This window comes from Heptranchias perlo, chromosome 2 (genome assembly GCF_035084215.1).
Source record: "Heptranchias perlo isolate sHepPer1 chromosome 2, sHepPer1.hap1, whole genome shotgun sequence".
NCBI lineage: Eukaryota > Metazoa > Chordata > Chondrichthyes > Hexanchiformes > Hexanchidae > Heptranchias > Heptranchias perlo.
Genome location: NC_090326.1, coordinates 139,495,116 through 139,509,391, shown reverse-complemented (window position 1 = coordinate 139,509,391; position 14,276 = coordinate 139,495,116). Strand labels below are relative to the sequence as shown.

The following is a 14,276-nucleotide window of genomic DNA, read 5'->3' as shown; positions in this document are numbered from 1 at the left end:
TGTTTTTCCTTCCAAAGTGGATAACTTCACATTTATCCACATTGTACTGCATCTGCCATGTATTTGCCCACTCACTCAACTTGTCTAAAACGCCATGAAGCCTCTTTGCATCTTCCTCACAACTCACGATCCCATCTAGTTTTTTGTCATCAGCAAACTTGGAAATATTACATTTGGTTCCCTCATCCAAATCATTGATATATATTGTGAATAGCTGGGGCCCAAGCACCGATCCCTGCAGTACCCCACTAGTCACTGCCTGCCACCCCGTAAAACACCCATTTATTCCTACTCTCTGTTTCCTGTCTGTTAACCAATTTTCAATCCATGCCAGTATATTACCCTCAATCCCATGTGCTTTAATTTTGCACACTAACCTCTTTTGTGCGACTTTATCAAAGGCCTTCTAAAAATCCAAATACACCACATCCACTGGTTCTCCCTTATCAATTCTATCAGTTACATCCTCAAAAAACTCCAGTAGGTTTGTCAAACATGATTTCCCTTTCATAAATCCATGTTGACTTTGTCTAATCCCGTTGATATTTTCTTCGTGTCCTGTTATCACATCCTTTATAATAGACTCTAGCATTTTCCCTACTACTGATGTTAGGCTAACCGATCTGTAGTTTCCTGTTTTCTCTCTCCCTCCTTTTTTAAATAGTGGGGTTACATTTGCCACCCTCCAATCTGCAGGAACTGTTCCATAATCTATAGAATTTTGGAAGATCACACTCCTGACTTGTGCCTTGTATATGATGGAAAGGCTTTGGGGAGTCAGGAGGTGAGTCACTCGCCGCAGAATACTCAGCCTCTGACCTGCTCTTGCAGCCACAGTATTTATGTGGCTGGTCCAGGTAAGTTTCTGGTCAATGGTGACCCCCAGGACATCAATGGTGGATTCGGCAATGGTAATGCCGTTGAACATCAAGGGGAGGTGATTAGACTCTCTCTTGTTGGAGATGGTCATCGCCTGGCACTTGTCTGGCGCGAATGTTATTTGCCACTTATCAGCCCAAGCCTCGACGTTGTCCAGGTCTTGCTGCATCCGGGCATGGACTGCTTCGTTATCTGAGGTTGCAAATGGAAGTGAACACTGTGTAATCATCAGCGAATATCCCCACTTCAGACCTTATGATGGAGGGAAGGTGATTGAAGAAGCAGCTGAAGATGGTTGGGCCAGGACACTGCCCTGAGGAACTCCTGCAGCAATGTCCTGGGGCTGAGATGATTGGCCTCCATCAACCATTACCATCTTCCTTTGTGCTGGGTATGACTCTCACCGTGCTAAGTAGGACAGACTATGGACTGATGTAGGAGCCCAAAACCAGGCATTCATGAGTCGTTGTAGGACATCAGTGACAGAGCTAAGTGGTCATACAACCAATGGTTCAGAGAAATATTCTGTAGCCCTATCACATCCAATCAAAAATGGGGGAGGACAATCAGGCAACTAATGGGAGAAGCAAGCTCGATGAACATCCCCATCCTCAACTGTAGCAAAGCCCGGCATGAGTACAAAAGACAAAGCTGAAGTGTTCTCAAGCAGCTTCAGCCAAAATTGGCTTGAGCCTACTCAGTCTTCAATGGAGTTGAATGGAAGGATTTGAGTTATGTGGATAGACTGGAGAAGCTGGGGTTGTTCTCCTTGGAACAGAGACGGTTGCGAGGAGATTTGATAGAGGTATTCAAAATCATAAAGGGTCCAGACAGAGTAGATAGAGAGGAACTGCTCCATTGGCTGAAGGTTCAAGAACCAGAGGACATAGATTTAAGGTGATTGGCAAAAGAACCAAAGGTGACATGAGGAAAAACTTCTTTTTTTTTTACACGGCAAGTGGTTAGGATCTGGAATGCACCACCCGAGGGGGTGGTGGTGGCAGATTCAATCATGGCCTTCAAAAGTGAACTGGATAAGTACTTGAAAAGAAAAAAATTGCTGGGCTACGAGGAAAGGGTGGGGGAGTGGGACTAGCTGGATTTCTCTTGCATAGAGCCAGCGTGGACTCAATGGGCCAAATGGCCTCCTTCTGTGCTGTAACTTTTCTATGATTCTATTTGATGTGTTCCCTACCATCATAAATGCCAGTGTTCAGCCAATTCAGTTCACTCCATCTGACATTAAGAAGCAGCGAAATATGTATGGCCTGCAAAAAGACCTTGCAATGATGATGGCATTTCTGGAGCGGGTCTGGAGGGAAAATCTTCATGGGCAGCACATTGTTGTATTTTAAAAGGCAATATGGACATTTCACTCATTGGGCACAGTGATGGCTATGGTCCCTGACAACGTTTTGGCTGTACTGCTAAAGACTTGTGCCCGCCACCCCAACCGAGCAGTTTCAATAAATGCTATGACACTGGCAACTACCTGAAAGATCCTTATCCACAAAATTGAACATGATCAATTACTGCCTTATCAGACTCCTTTCATTATCAGCATACCGATGGAAAGAGTCATCAATAGCACCTTCAAGCAACACCTATTCACGAATAACCTGCTCATTGATACTCAGTTCAGGTTTCACCAGATCCACTCGGCTCTCGGCCTCATCACACCCTTGATCCAGACATGGACTCGAGCTAAGTCCAGAGTGGAAGCGAGAATAGCTGCTCTCAACATCAAGGCAGCATTTGACTAAATGTGGCAACAAGGAGCCCTTGCAAAACTGAGGTCAATAAAAAAAAACCCTCCAGTGGCTGGAATCATATCTGACACACAGTAAAATGTTTGGAGGAGGCCAGTGAGCACAGCCCCAGGATATCGCTGCAGGAGATGCTTAGGGCCGTGTCCCCGACCCAACCATATTCAGCTGTTTCATCAATGACCTTCCTCTGCCATGAGGTCAGTATTCATCTCCATTTACTACTTTACTGATAATGACACAATGCATGCCAGCATCTGGCAGGACCTGGACAACATTCAGGCAAGTAGCAGATAACATTCATGCCACATAAATGTCAGGCAATGACCATCTCCAACAAAGAAACCTGACCATCTTCACTGAATCTCCAACATTGATTCCCCCACCATCAACTTCCTGGTGGTCACCACTGACCAGAAGCTGAACTACACCAGCAATATCAACCACGTGGCTACTAGAGCAGGACAGACGCTGGATATTCTGTGACGAGTGGCTCACCTCCTGACCCCTCAAAGCCTCTCCACCATCTACAAGCTCAAGTCAGGATTGTGATGGAATACTCACCACTTGCATGGTGGGGTGCAGCCACAACACTCAAGCAGCTCAACACCATCTAGGGTAGACAGTCTGTTTGATCAGCGCCCCTGCCACTGTGCTCAATATTCACCACCAGAGTACTGTGGCACAGTATGTACTATCTACATTAAAGCTAATTCTCAAGCCTATTTCAACAGCCCCTCTCTCAACCACATGATATCTATCATTGAGAAGGACAAGAGCAACAATGTCATGGGAACACAATCTCATCCTGACACATATCACTGTTCCTTCATCACAATGGCTCAAAATCCTGGAATTCTCTAGATACACCATTGTGGCAGCATCATCACCATAAGGACTGCAGCAGTTCAAAAAGGCAGCCCATTACCAACTTCTCAGGGCAACTAGGGATCGTCACCCACATCCTGAGAACAAATTTTGAAAAAAAAACTATGTTCAGCAAGTTTTCTTGTAATAGTGCTGCATATGATCGAAGAGAATGAAAGGAACGAGATCCAGAACAGGTCAAATCAGTCCAGAGGTGAGAGAATGCATTTGGCCACTGTAATGCACACATGTGGAGAGGACTGTTCATTCAGTGGATGGATGGCACACTTTGATGACGGCCTATTCAATTACAGCCTGCCATATGGATTTACTGCCTGCAAAGTCTGCTAGCTCATTGCCTTTGTCTTGCTAGTGGCTACAGGTGGGTGTTCAGCTCCTCTGCCCACACCATGTTTGTGCCTCCTTGGATAGCAAAGCTGTGAAGCAGGCAGCAGACTACAGTGATCTTGGAAACCCTTGTGTATTATAAGTTGCTCCCTTTACTGTCCATGCACTTGAAGTGTTTCTTCAAAATATCTACAGCCTATCCAATAATAATTTTGGTAACTATATAGGCCTCAATGTATCTGTACTCTGCTGCTGTTCATGGATGTGTTAAAATGTGTGGGAGATCAGAGCTGAATAAGGTAGCCTAGGTCTCCAAGGAGCCAGTCTAGCAATCTGGAGTCTTATTTCTTCACCAAATAATTTTGAATTGCCTTCAAATGAAGGCATTCTGACTGTTGCCTGGGAATTGTATGATCCTATTTTGAAGGTCACAGATTACCTTAACATTGATGTAGTCGAAGCCCCTGCAATTCATGAAAGTGACGAAGATTGTGTGCAGGCACCCATATACCATATTGGAGTTATCAATGACACTCAGCCGTGGCTCAGTGGTAGCACTCTCGCCTCTGGGTCAGATGGTTCTGGATTAATGTCCCACTCCAGAGACTTGAGCGCATAATCCAAGCTGATACTTCAGTGCAATATTGAGGGAGTGCTGCACTGTTGGAAGTGCCATCTTTCGGGTGAGACATGAAACCAGATGGATGTAAAAAATCCCATGGCGCTATTCGAAGAAGAGCAGGGAAGTTCTTCTCGGTGTCCTAGCCAATATTTATCCCTCAACCAACATCAATAAAACAGATTATCTCTTTTCTGTTTGTGAGATCTTGCTGTGCGCAAACTGGCTGCTGCATTTCCTACTTGACAACAGTGACTACACTTCAAAAAGTACTTTGTTGGCTTTAAAGTGCTTTGGGACATCTTGAGGTCATGAAAGACGTTATATAATTGCAAGTTCTTTCTTTCTAGACTTTGGGGAATCTTGTCACTCAAAAAAATTGCAGGTTCTTCTCAATCAAATACAAGTTAGTATTCCTACTCCTGCTGGAAAGTGCATGTGTAGACAATGGATGGGGACAGGAATAAGCTCTGTTGTGATGCCTCTCCATGGTCAAATAACCAGCTGATATTCACCGTCTAAGCATGAATAACTTAGGCAAGTTAGTAGGGAGCTGGCAGTGCAGTGCCCATGGAGGTAGTATTCCAGAGTATGTACTTATGAGGAATTATGCCACTGCTAATGCACATGGGAAAATAAGGAAATGTTGCCTGTGAGTGAGGCTTTTTATTGCCAGCACATACTTGGAAACTGTAGGCTTATACCTCTGCCTAAGTTATTGCCTTCAGGGGAGGAGCAGAGGAAATACGATGAGCATTTTGCTTTAAACCTGTGATAATGTTATCCTTTTGAAATTTATGATTAAAGAAATGTGGTCTTATTTATATGATATAAAGTAAAGTTTTGATTCTGCTGGCAAATACTGACCAATACAAATTCATATTATTGACTGTGAAATTATAGAATTAAAAAATGTTTCTCCATTTTCTTCCAAGCCGTCACATAAAGCATGCTTAGTTGACACAGGACGGGATTCCTTCTGACTCGTTTTTCCTCCCTTCCCCAGTCCATCCCACTGAGACTAACAAACTTGTCCTTAAATAATCCTGTGCACAATACTCATGAAATTCAAATGCAGGTCTTCTGGTCAAGAGCCCAGTGTTTTACTAATGTAGCTGTGTAAAGAAATTTCCCCAGCCTCTCTCCTCATTATCTTAGTGACACTTTTAAATTGATAACCCCTCATCACTGACTCCCTGACCAGAGAAAATAGACTTTCCCTATTCATTCTGTCAAAACTATTCGTAACTTTAAAAACCTTCACTAAATCTCCTCGTTGTCTTCTCTGCTCCAGTAGAAATAGTCTCAGTATCTCAAGCTTTTCCATATAACTAAAGTTTCTCTTCCCTGGCATCAACCCAGTAAATCTACACTTGTATTTATATGGGTTTAATGTCCTTTTTATAATTGGATGCCCAAAACTACACACACTATTCTAACTGTGACCCAATCAATATTTTGTGCAAGTTCATCATTACTTCCTTAGTCTTATATCCTAAGCTCCACTTATAAAACCCAAAATGCCCTTGTCCTTTTTTTATGCTTTATCTAGCTGCACTTGCACTTTCAGGGGATTATGTATTTGAACCCCTTTCAGTGGCTTTCCATTAAGTGTGCATGCCTATTTTGTAGTGTTTTGGATACTACCAACGTAAATGCTCCATTTAAACTGACCCCAGTTTGAATTTGGTAATTAATTTAAATTAGAATAGCAGGGTGAATAGCTTAATTCAAAAAACTACACCTAGAGATGAGTAATCTACTTATTCCAGTTTATAATTTCCAAAATGAAAGCTTTTTTTTTCATTCTTTTGAAGCATTTATTTCTAAACTGTGTATTAGAGAGACAGCTTGTATTTATATAGTGGCTTTCACGACATCCCAAAGTGCTACACAGTCACTAAAGTACGTTTAAAGTGCAGTCACTGTTGTAACGTATGGAAATGTGGCAACCAATTTGCGCACCAGTAAGTCCCACAAACAGCAATGAGATAAATAACCAGTTAATCTAATTTAGTGATATTCATCGAGGGATAACTGTTGGCCAGGACGCCTCGAGAACTCCCACGCTCTTCTTCCTCTTCTTCAAATGGTGCTGTGGGATCTTTAATGTCCACCCAAGAGGGCAAATAGGGCCTTAGTTTAACATCTCAACAGAAAGTCAGTACCTCCAACAGTGCAGCACTTCCTCCGTACTGCATTGAAGTGTCAACCTACATTATGTGCTCGAGTCCTGGAGTGGGGCTTAAAGCAACAACCTTCTGACGCACAGGCAAGTGTTACCAATGAGCCAAGTATTAAACTTATTAAACCCTTTATATTTGCCTTTAAGATTACATGGAGGTCGATTTTCAAAGGGCGATGGGATGGCAGCAAGGGAAGGGAGCAGGAGGTGATTAGCGGGCGCCAAACCCAGAAGGCAAGTAGGCGGGTTGCTGATCTGCGACGTTGGGGGGAGGAGGGGGAAGACCTCATCGGCCGCTGCAAGAGAGAGGTGGGGGGTCAGACATTGGATAGCATTGGTTGGTTGGGGGGGAGGGAAAAAAGAGACATCAGACATCGCCGGGGGGGAATATCGGAGACACATCGGTTGGGGGGGGTTGACATCGGACATCGAAGCAAGGTGTAGGTGACATCGTATGAAAGGTAGGTTTATTTATTTTTTTTACATTGTGAAATGTTATTTTATTTCATTTATTTACTTTATTTTTGACTGATCTGGCCTTTAACGCCTGGTTTCATGAATCAGAAGCCATGGGAAAGCCGCCCAGGTAACTTAAAAATCGTTTTTAATGGGCTAAATGTAAGAAATAAAGAACCTTAAGTATCTCAATCAGGTACATTTGCTTGTTTACATATCATCCCGCCAGCTTTAATTGCAGGCGGGACTTCTGGGTTCGGGAATGGCACGTGCACCCAGAAGCGTCTGTGTGAAACTCGGAATTCGGCGGGTTGGAGCCAGGATTAGTACCCGCTCCGGATTTTTGCGATTTTCTTTGCCACCCCCTCCGCCCCCTCCCCGCCCTCGCACTTGCATTTGAAAATTGAGCCCATGGATGTAGAATCAACTAAATCATACGTAATCTGCTATTTTTCTAAATGACAGCAGTTATGAATACTACTATTTTTACCCATAAAACAAGTCTTGCCTTTTATCAGAGCATCATCTCTGAACAAAACCTTTTATTTCTTAATTGCTTTTCTTTTAAAACACTGCTGTAATATCACCTTTTCAAATAAATCTACTTCCCATACCTTGAACAACAACTTGGCTGCCTGGAACGAAGAACTGTTGTGTCCCATCACTTGACTGTGTAGCATATTGCACGATGGTTGCCCCGGGCTGAGGCGTTCCAGCATTTGTCATTGTAAGTGTCTGTAGTCCCTGCACACCATCAGCTCCTGGATTTGCAATCTGGATTGTTCCACCTTGAGCGATTGCAACTAAGAAGAATAACAGATCAAAGCAATAAGTGGAAATGCTAGACAAGATATAATTTTTTTTTAAAATTAGCTTGACGATATGGCAGAGAAATTGCAAAGAGAAACTGCCTTGACAAAGTGGAATACTGAATTACATAGATTTATATATTATAAAATTATAGATTTATGATAATTTTGCAGTTGATCACAGATGCACTATTACAATGAATAAAACACATTCTTGTGCTTCTCATTGAGGGAGGAATATGCTACAATGGCAACTTTTCATTTCAGCAATGAAAGGTGCAAAATTAATGACAGCCTGATGCTCATCTATGCACTTATTTTACAGTTTAGAAGGAAAACTAAAATGTATACGAAAGAAAGATTTAACATTAAAATGGATGTAAAGGTTCAAAAGGCGTGTGTTTATACATGTCAAAAGTCACCAACTACACCATGATTATAGACAGCAGATTTTTTTTTGTTTAAGGACATCCAGGTGATTTAAAAAATAGATCAATGAAAGCAAGAAGGGCGAGATAGGGCATGACCAGTCAGAGAAACATAGTTTAGGGAACAAGCTAGTAATCAGTTAGTCAACCAAGAGGTGGAGCTAAGATTCTATAAGATTAACTCTTCTTTTCTCGCATTAAAAGTTCAATTTGGAAAAGACAACTTTTGGATTCTGAAATGACATAGAAAACAAACTTCAAATAAAATTTGTAGTAATAGATTTCTACATTCCATACAGTGCTCCAGTTGTTTTTTTTTTAAAGTTTTACCCCCAATTTTCTCCCCCCTGAACTTTTGTTGCAGTACAGTTCCACTGATACCTGCCATTCCCCAATACTCACACAAGTGTGAGCCTAGACAGTGAGAGTCAGCAGATTATGACCGTGGAAAGCATCAGAGCCCAGCCCTGGTCTCAGCTGACACGCACACACACACACACACACACACACACTCTACAGCAAGACATTGAACAGCAATCTGATTTCCCCCCTCAATTGACCAGGGCATTGAACAGATTGTAGCTGAGATCAACTCACTATGCACAGAGCAAGAGACGAAAGTAGGAACCTTCTGTACTGTATGCTTTTTTACCCGCCAGGTCATAGGAATTCCTAAATGCTCTGACTGCAGATAATTTTGATTATCCATAGGAGATAAAACAACTAATATGCCTTGCTAATGCTGATGAAAAATGACGGTGTATCACAGTAAAATAGATTATAAAACTATTTAAGGCCACTAATGCAAGTATCAGGATATCAATAAAGATGGTAAGGTAAATTGATAGTACATACTGTATTGGCCAGTACTCGTCTGGTAGATAGATGTTGGTACAGCCATTGTAGTGATAGCAGCAGTTGCTCCTTCTTCCTCAGATTTTTCTTCATCAATCTTTGGAACACCAGGTGCATCGGAAGATAATTCATTTAGGATTTTTCTGAAATAATATTATCCAAATTCAGCTAATTGTGATATGAAGAAAAACAGGTTGCAAATAGATGATTTTACTAATTTTTGATGATAAAACTTGGCACTTTTGCAAGATCTTCTAAGTGCAATTCCACAGAATGAGAAGATAAAACTAATTACCAAATGCACAAAGCCACCAAATGAATATGGTTAAATCAGGAATTCCCAATACATCATTGAGGGAGGAACTATAATTCACACATTAAAAAAAAATCACAAGTGTCTTGTTACAATCTAATTGATTGGAGGTGAAGAGAATTTTATTAACAAAATACAAGAACTTACAAAAACAAATACAAATAGAGGTTTGCAAATGCATAATTGTTTTGATCACAATTCACAACCTTGTTTTTGACCAGCAGCTGTGAAAAACCAACATAAAATGAATTAAGAAGTGTATGGAACTGAACCAAATTAGCTGGACCCCAGCATTTATGAAAGTTGGGACCTCAGGAAGGGGCAGAGTGGGATTGTCTACTTGGCACTTTTGGCTGAAAACAATTCAGCCTAATCTCTTGCACTCAAGTGCTGGCCTCCGCCATAATTGAGAATGGGAATGTTCATAGAGTCTCCTCTTCCCTTAGTTGTCTGATTGTCCACTACTATTCTCAACTAGATATGGCACAGTGATAGAGCTTTGCTGGGAAAGACGACTGCCAAAAAAAACATGGCCATCACTACCGGCCCAACTGCCTCCTTACAGTTAAATAACACTGCAACATGAATTTAATTTCTACAACAGAGGTGTAATGCAGCTGTTGCATACATGCACAGTTGGCACACCCAAAGTTTTTTTTTAACAATTTTGGAACAACTTCATACTAACAGGCAGAAAAGCTATTTGAACAGTCAATGAATACAAATTATAGATCAATCTCAGAATTACCTCAGACAATATCTAAACACTACTTTATCAACAAACTTTCCTCCATTATAAAGGTAACAAGTGGGGCTGTTCACTGATGATTATACAGACCTCATCTCCATTCCTGCATGCAGGACCTGGACAACACCCAGGCTTGGGCTGCTAACAATAACTCACATTTATATAGCACCTTTAACATACTAAGGCGGTTCATAGAAACGTTATCAAACAAAATTTGACACCGAGCCATGTAAGAGGCCAGATTTTGCTGGCAAAATAACGGTGAGGCTAATGGCGTAAATGGTACAGCAATTGTACAGCAGGTGAAGTGCAGATGCGCAGTTAAATGCGAATATCCAAAAGTTGCTGTCCGAGTTGTGCTGCTCCGTTAGCTTCGCAAAAACTGCATTTTGCTGTCTGCCTCACTATTGACATAAGAACATAAGAAATAGGAGCAGGAGTAGGCCAATCGGCCCCTCGAGCCTGCTCCTCCATTCAATAAGATCATGGCTGATCTGATTCTAACCTCAAATCTAAATTCATGTCCAATTTCCTGCCCGCTCCCCGTAACCCCTAATTCCCTTTACTTCTAGGAAACTGTCGATTTCTGTTTTAAATTTATTTAATGATGTAGCTTCCACAGCTTCCTGGGGCAGCAAATTCCACAGACCTACTACCCTCTGAGCGAAGAAGTTTCTCCTCATCTCAGTTTTGAAAGAGCAGCCCCTTATTCTAAGATTATGCCCCCTAGTTCTAGTTTCACCCATCCTTGGGAACATCCTTACCGCATCCACCCGATCAAGCCCCTTCACAATCTTATATGTTTCAATAAGATCGCCTCTCATTCTTCTGAACTCCAATGAGTAGAGTCCCAATCTACTCAACCTCTCCTCATATGTCCACCCCCTCATCCCCGGGATTAACCGAGTGAACCTTCTTTGTACTGCCTCGAGAGCAAGTATGTCTTTTCTTAAGTATGGAGAAGAAAACTGTATGCAGTATTCCAGGTGCGGTCTCACATGAACACCTTATATACCTGCAGCAATACCTCCCTGTTTTTATATTCTATCCCCCCAGCAATAAAAGCCAACATTCCGTTGGCCTTCTTGATCACCTGCTGCACCTGCATACTAACTTTTTGATTTTCTTGCACCAGGACTCCCAGATCCCTTTGTACTGCAGTACTTTCCAGTTTCTCGCCATTAAGATAATAACTTGCTCTCTGATTTTTCCTGCCATGCACTGAATGTGGTTAAGTTGCTGTATTTGCGCAGTGGATACAAACCTGCTGCGGATATTTAGGGCTAGTAATTACAAGCGCAAGTACCTTTTTAATAACGTGATAAGTGATAATGACTGCCAATCAACCTCTCTGGCACCGAAAATGAACTATTACAGGTGTGGAGTCTCATTCCTTCAGGTTGTTTTTTTCAGAGATTTAAAAATGTCAAATTTTTAATTTTTACATTTTCTTTCCTTATTTTTCCTTTGTTTCTTTTTTCTCCCTCTCTTAATCCAATCTCTCTTTCCCTCTCTGGTTCTCTTTCTATACCTGATTTGATATCGAGGTCACTCCCTTTAATTCACCCTGTTGGTTGCCCTGTTCACTAAGGTCCCAGATGCCTTGTTTCCCTCACAGCACCGTTATCAGCTCGCACTTTCAGCAACTTAGTGGGCAAAAATGTTTTTAGCTGAAGGGTGCAGGGTCAAGCAACTAACAGCAGACACCGTTAGATGCTCTGCTACATCAAAATCTGGCCCAAGGAGATAGTAGGACAGGTGACCAAAAGCTTGGTCAAACAGGTAGGTTTTAAGGAGTGTCTTAAAGGAGGAGAGGTAGAGGCAGATGCAGAGGTGTTTAAGGAGGGAATTCTATAGCTTAGGGCTTAGACAGATGAAGGCACGGCCAGCAATGGTGGAGTGATGAAAATTGGGGATGTGCAACAGGCCAGAATTGGAGGAGCACAGAGATCTCGGAGGGTTGTAGGGCTGGAGGAGGTAACAGAGATAGGGAGGGGCAAGGCCACGGAGGGATTTGAGAACAAAAATGAGAAATTTTAAAATCAAGACGTTGCCGATCCGGGCGCCAATAAAGGTCAGTGATCACAAGGGTGATAGGTGAACGGGACTTGATGCGAGTTAGGATATGGGCAGCAGAGTTTTAGATGAGTTCAAGTTTATGGAGGGTGCAAGGTGGGAGGCTGGCTAGGAGAGCATTGGAACAGTTATTAATGGACAAAGAGAGGGTAACATCTTCGACACACAAGTGCTGGGCAATGACCATCTCCAACAAGAGAGAGCCCAACCACCTCCCCTTGCCATTCAATGGCATTATCATCACTGAGTCCCTTACCATCAAGAACTTGGAGGTCACCATTGACCAGAAACTCAACTGGACCAGCCACAAAAATACCATGGCTGCTAGAACAGGTCAGAGGCTGGGTATTCTGTGGCAAGTGGCTCATCTCCTGACTTCCAAAGTCGCTCCACCACCTACAAGGCACAAGTCAGGTGTATATCTAAATCCTCTTCACTTGAGTGGATGGGTGCAGCTGCAACAACACTCTAGAAGGTTGACACCATGAAGGACAGAGCAGTCCGCTTGATCAGCATCTCATCCACTCGTCTAAACATCCACCCCCTCCACCACCGGCATACCGTGGCTGCAGTGTGTACCATACAGGGTGCATGCAGCAACTTGCCAAGGCTTCTTCGGCAAACCCACAACCTCTACCACCTAGAAGGACAAGGGCAGTAGAATACAATGGGACTACCACCCCTCATAGTTCCACAGCAAATTGCACACCAACCTGACTTGGACATAGGATGCAGTTCCTTCATCATTACTGGGTCAGAATCCTGCAACTTCTTACATAGGAATATAGGAACAGGAGTAGGCCATTCAGCCCCTCGTGCCTGCTCCGCCATTTGATAAGATCATGGCTGATCTGTGATCTAACTCCATATACCTGCCTTTGGCCCATATCCCTTAATACCTTTGGTTGCCAAAAAGCTAGCTATCTCACATTTAAATTTAGCAATTGAGCTAGTATCAATTTCTGTTTGCGGAAGAGAGTTCCAAACTTCTACCACCCTTTGTGTGTAGAAATGTTTTCTAATCTCGCTCCTGAAAGGTCTGGCTCTAATTTTTAGACTGTGCCCCCTACTCCTAGAATCCCCAACCAGTGGAAATAGGGTGGATAGAGAGAAACTATCTGTTCCCTTTAATATCTTACATAACAGCGTTGTGGGAGCACTTTCACCAAATGGACTGCAACGGTTCAAGAATGGTCCACTACCACCACCTCAAGGATAACTAGGGATGGGTAATAAATGCTGGCCTTGCTAACAATGCCCACATCCCAAGAATTATTTTTTTTAAAACCAACTCAAAACAAAACAGACTACTGTGTATACAAAAGCTGCACTACACCCCTAATGTAAAAATAAAACTCATAAGATAGTCCTCTTAACTGTTTAAATAATCCACAGCATATTCTTGCAGATTGATTACAATTTACATGTAATCTTTCAGTATTACTCAAATACTCAGAAGTTAAGTTCAGCAGACTTCATTTTACAGTGACCAGTCATAATTTTTATATTCTCACAAAACAAAGATACATTATCTTCCCATTCTAGAATTCATTCAGAAAACATCACATTAGTTGTAGCTTCACACCTCATGTAATGAAGATGAATTTCCTCTCGTCCTAGTCTAGTCCTGAAGCACTGCAGACTGACTGTTGAGAATCTCTAATGTGGTTCAAATGATCAATTGTTAAGCATCACCATTGTACACTGGAAGTTATTGTGAGGTCACCCAGAACATTCTTAACTCACATGTACAACCACACATTCCTCCCTTTTAGCTAGATGCACGACTTAATTTTCTCTTCCTCTCACATAGCATCATTTCAATGAACATGGAACATTTATTTAAAGACAAAACTAAATACAGGCTATTTTATTCTTCGGCATAGTTCATTTTTAAGCTAGAGTTTGTCTTATACATACCTATTTG

The 14,276-nt window shown here is 42.1% G+C and overlaps 1 protein-coding gene across 7 annotated transcripts in view; it reads right to left on the bottom strand.

Moving 5' to 3' along the window:
* Positions 1–14,276, bottom strand: part of LOC137344593 (cAMP-responsive element modulator-like) — a 140,343-nt gene that overhangs the window by 55,607 nt on the left and 70,460 nt on the right. For all 7 annotated transcript variants that reach the window (XM_068007711.1, XM_068007670.1, XM_068007716.1 and 4 more), the window contains 2 exons: positions 9,213–9,355; positions 7,735–7,923 (listed from right to left, as the gene is read on the bottom strand). In XM_068007711.1, coding sequence (XP_067863812.1) covers positions 7,735–7,923; positions 9,213–9,355 — 332 coding nt within the window. The remainder of the gene's footprint in view (positions 1–7,734; positions 7,924–9,212; positions 9,356–14,276) is intronic.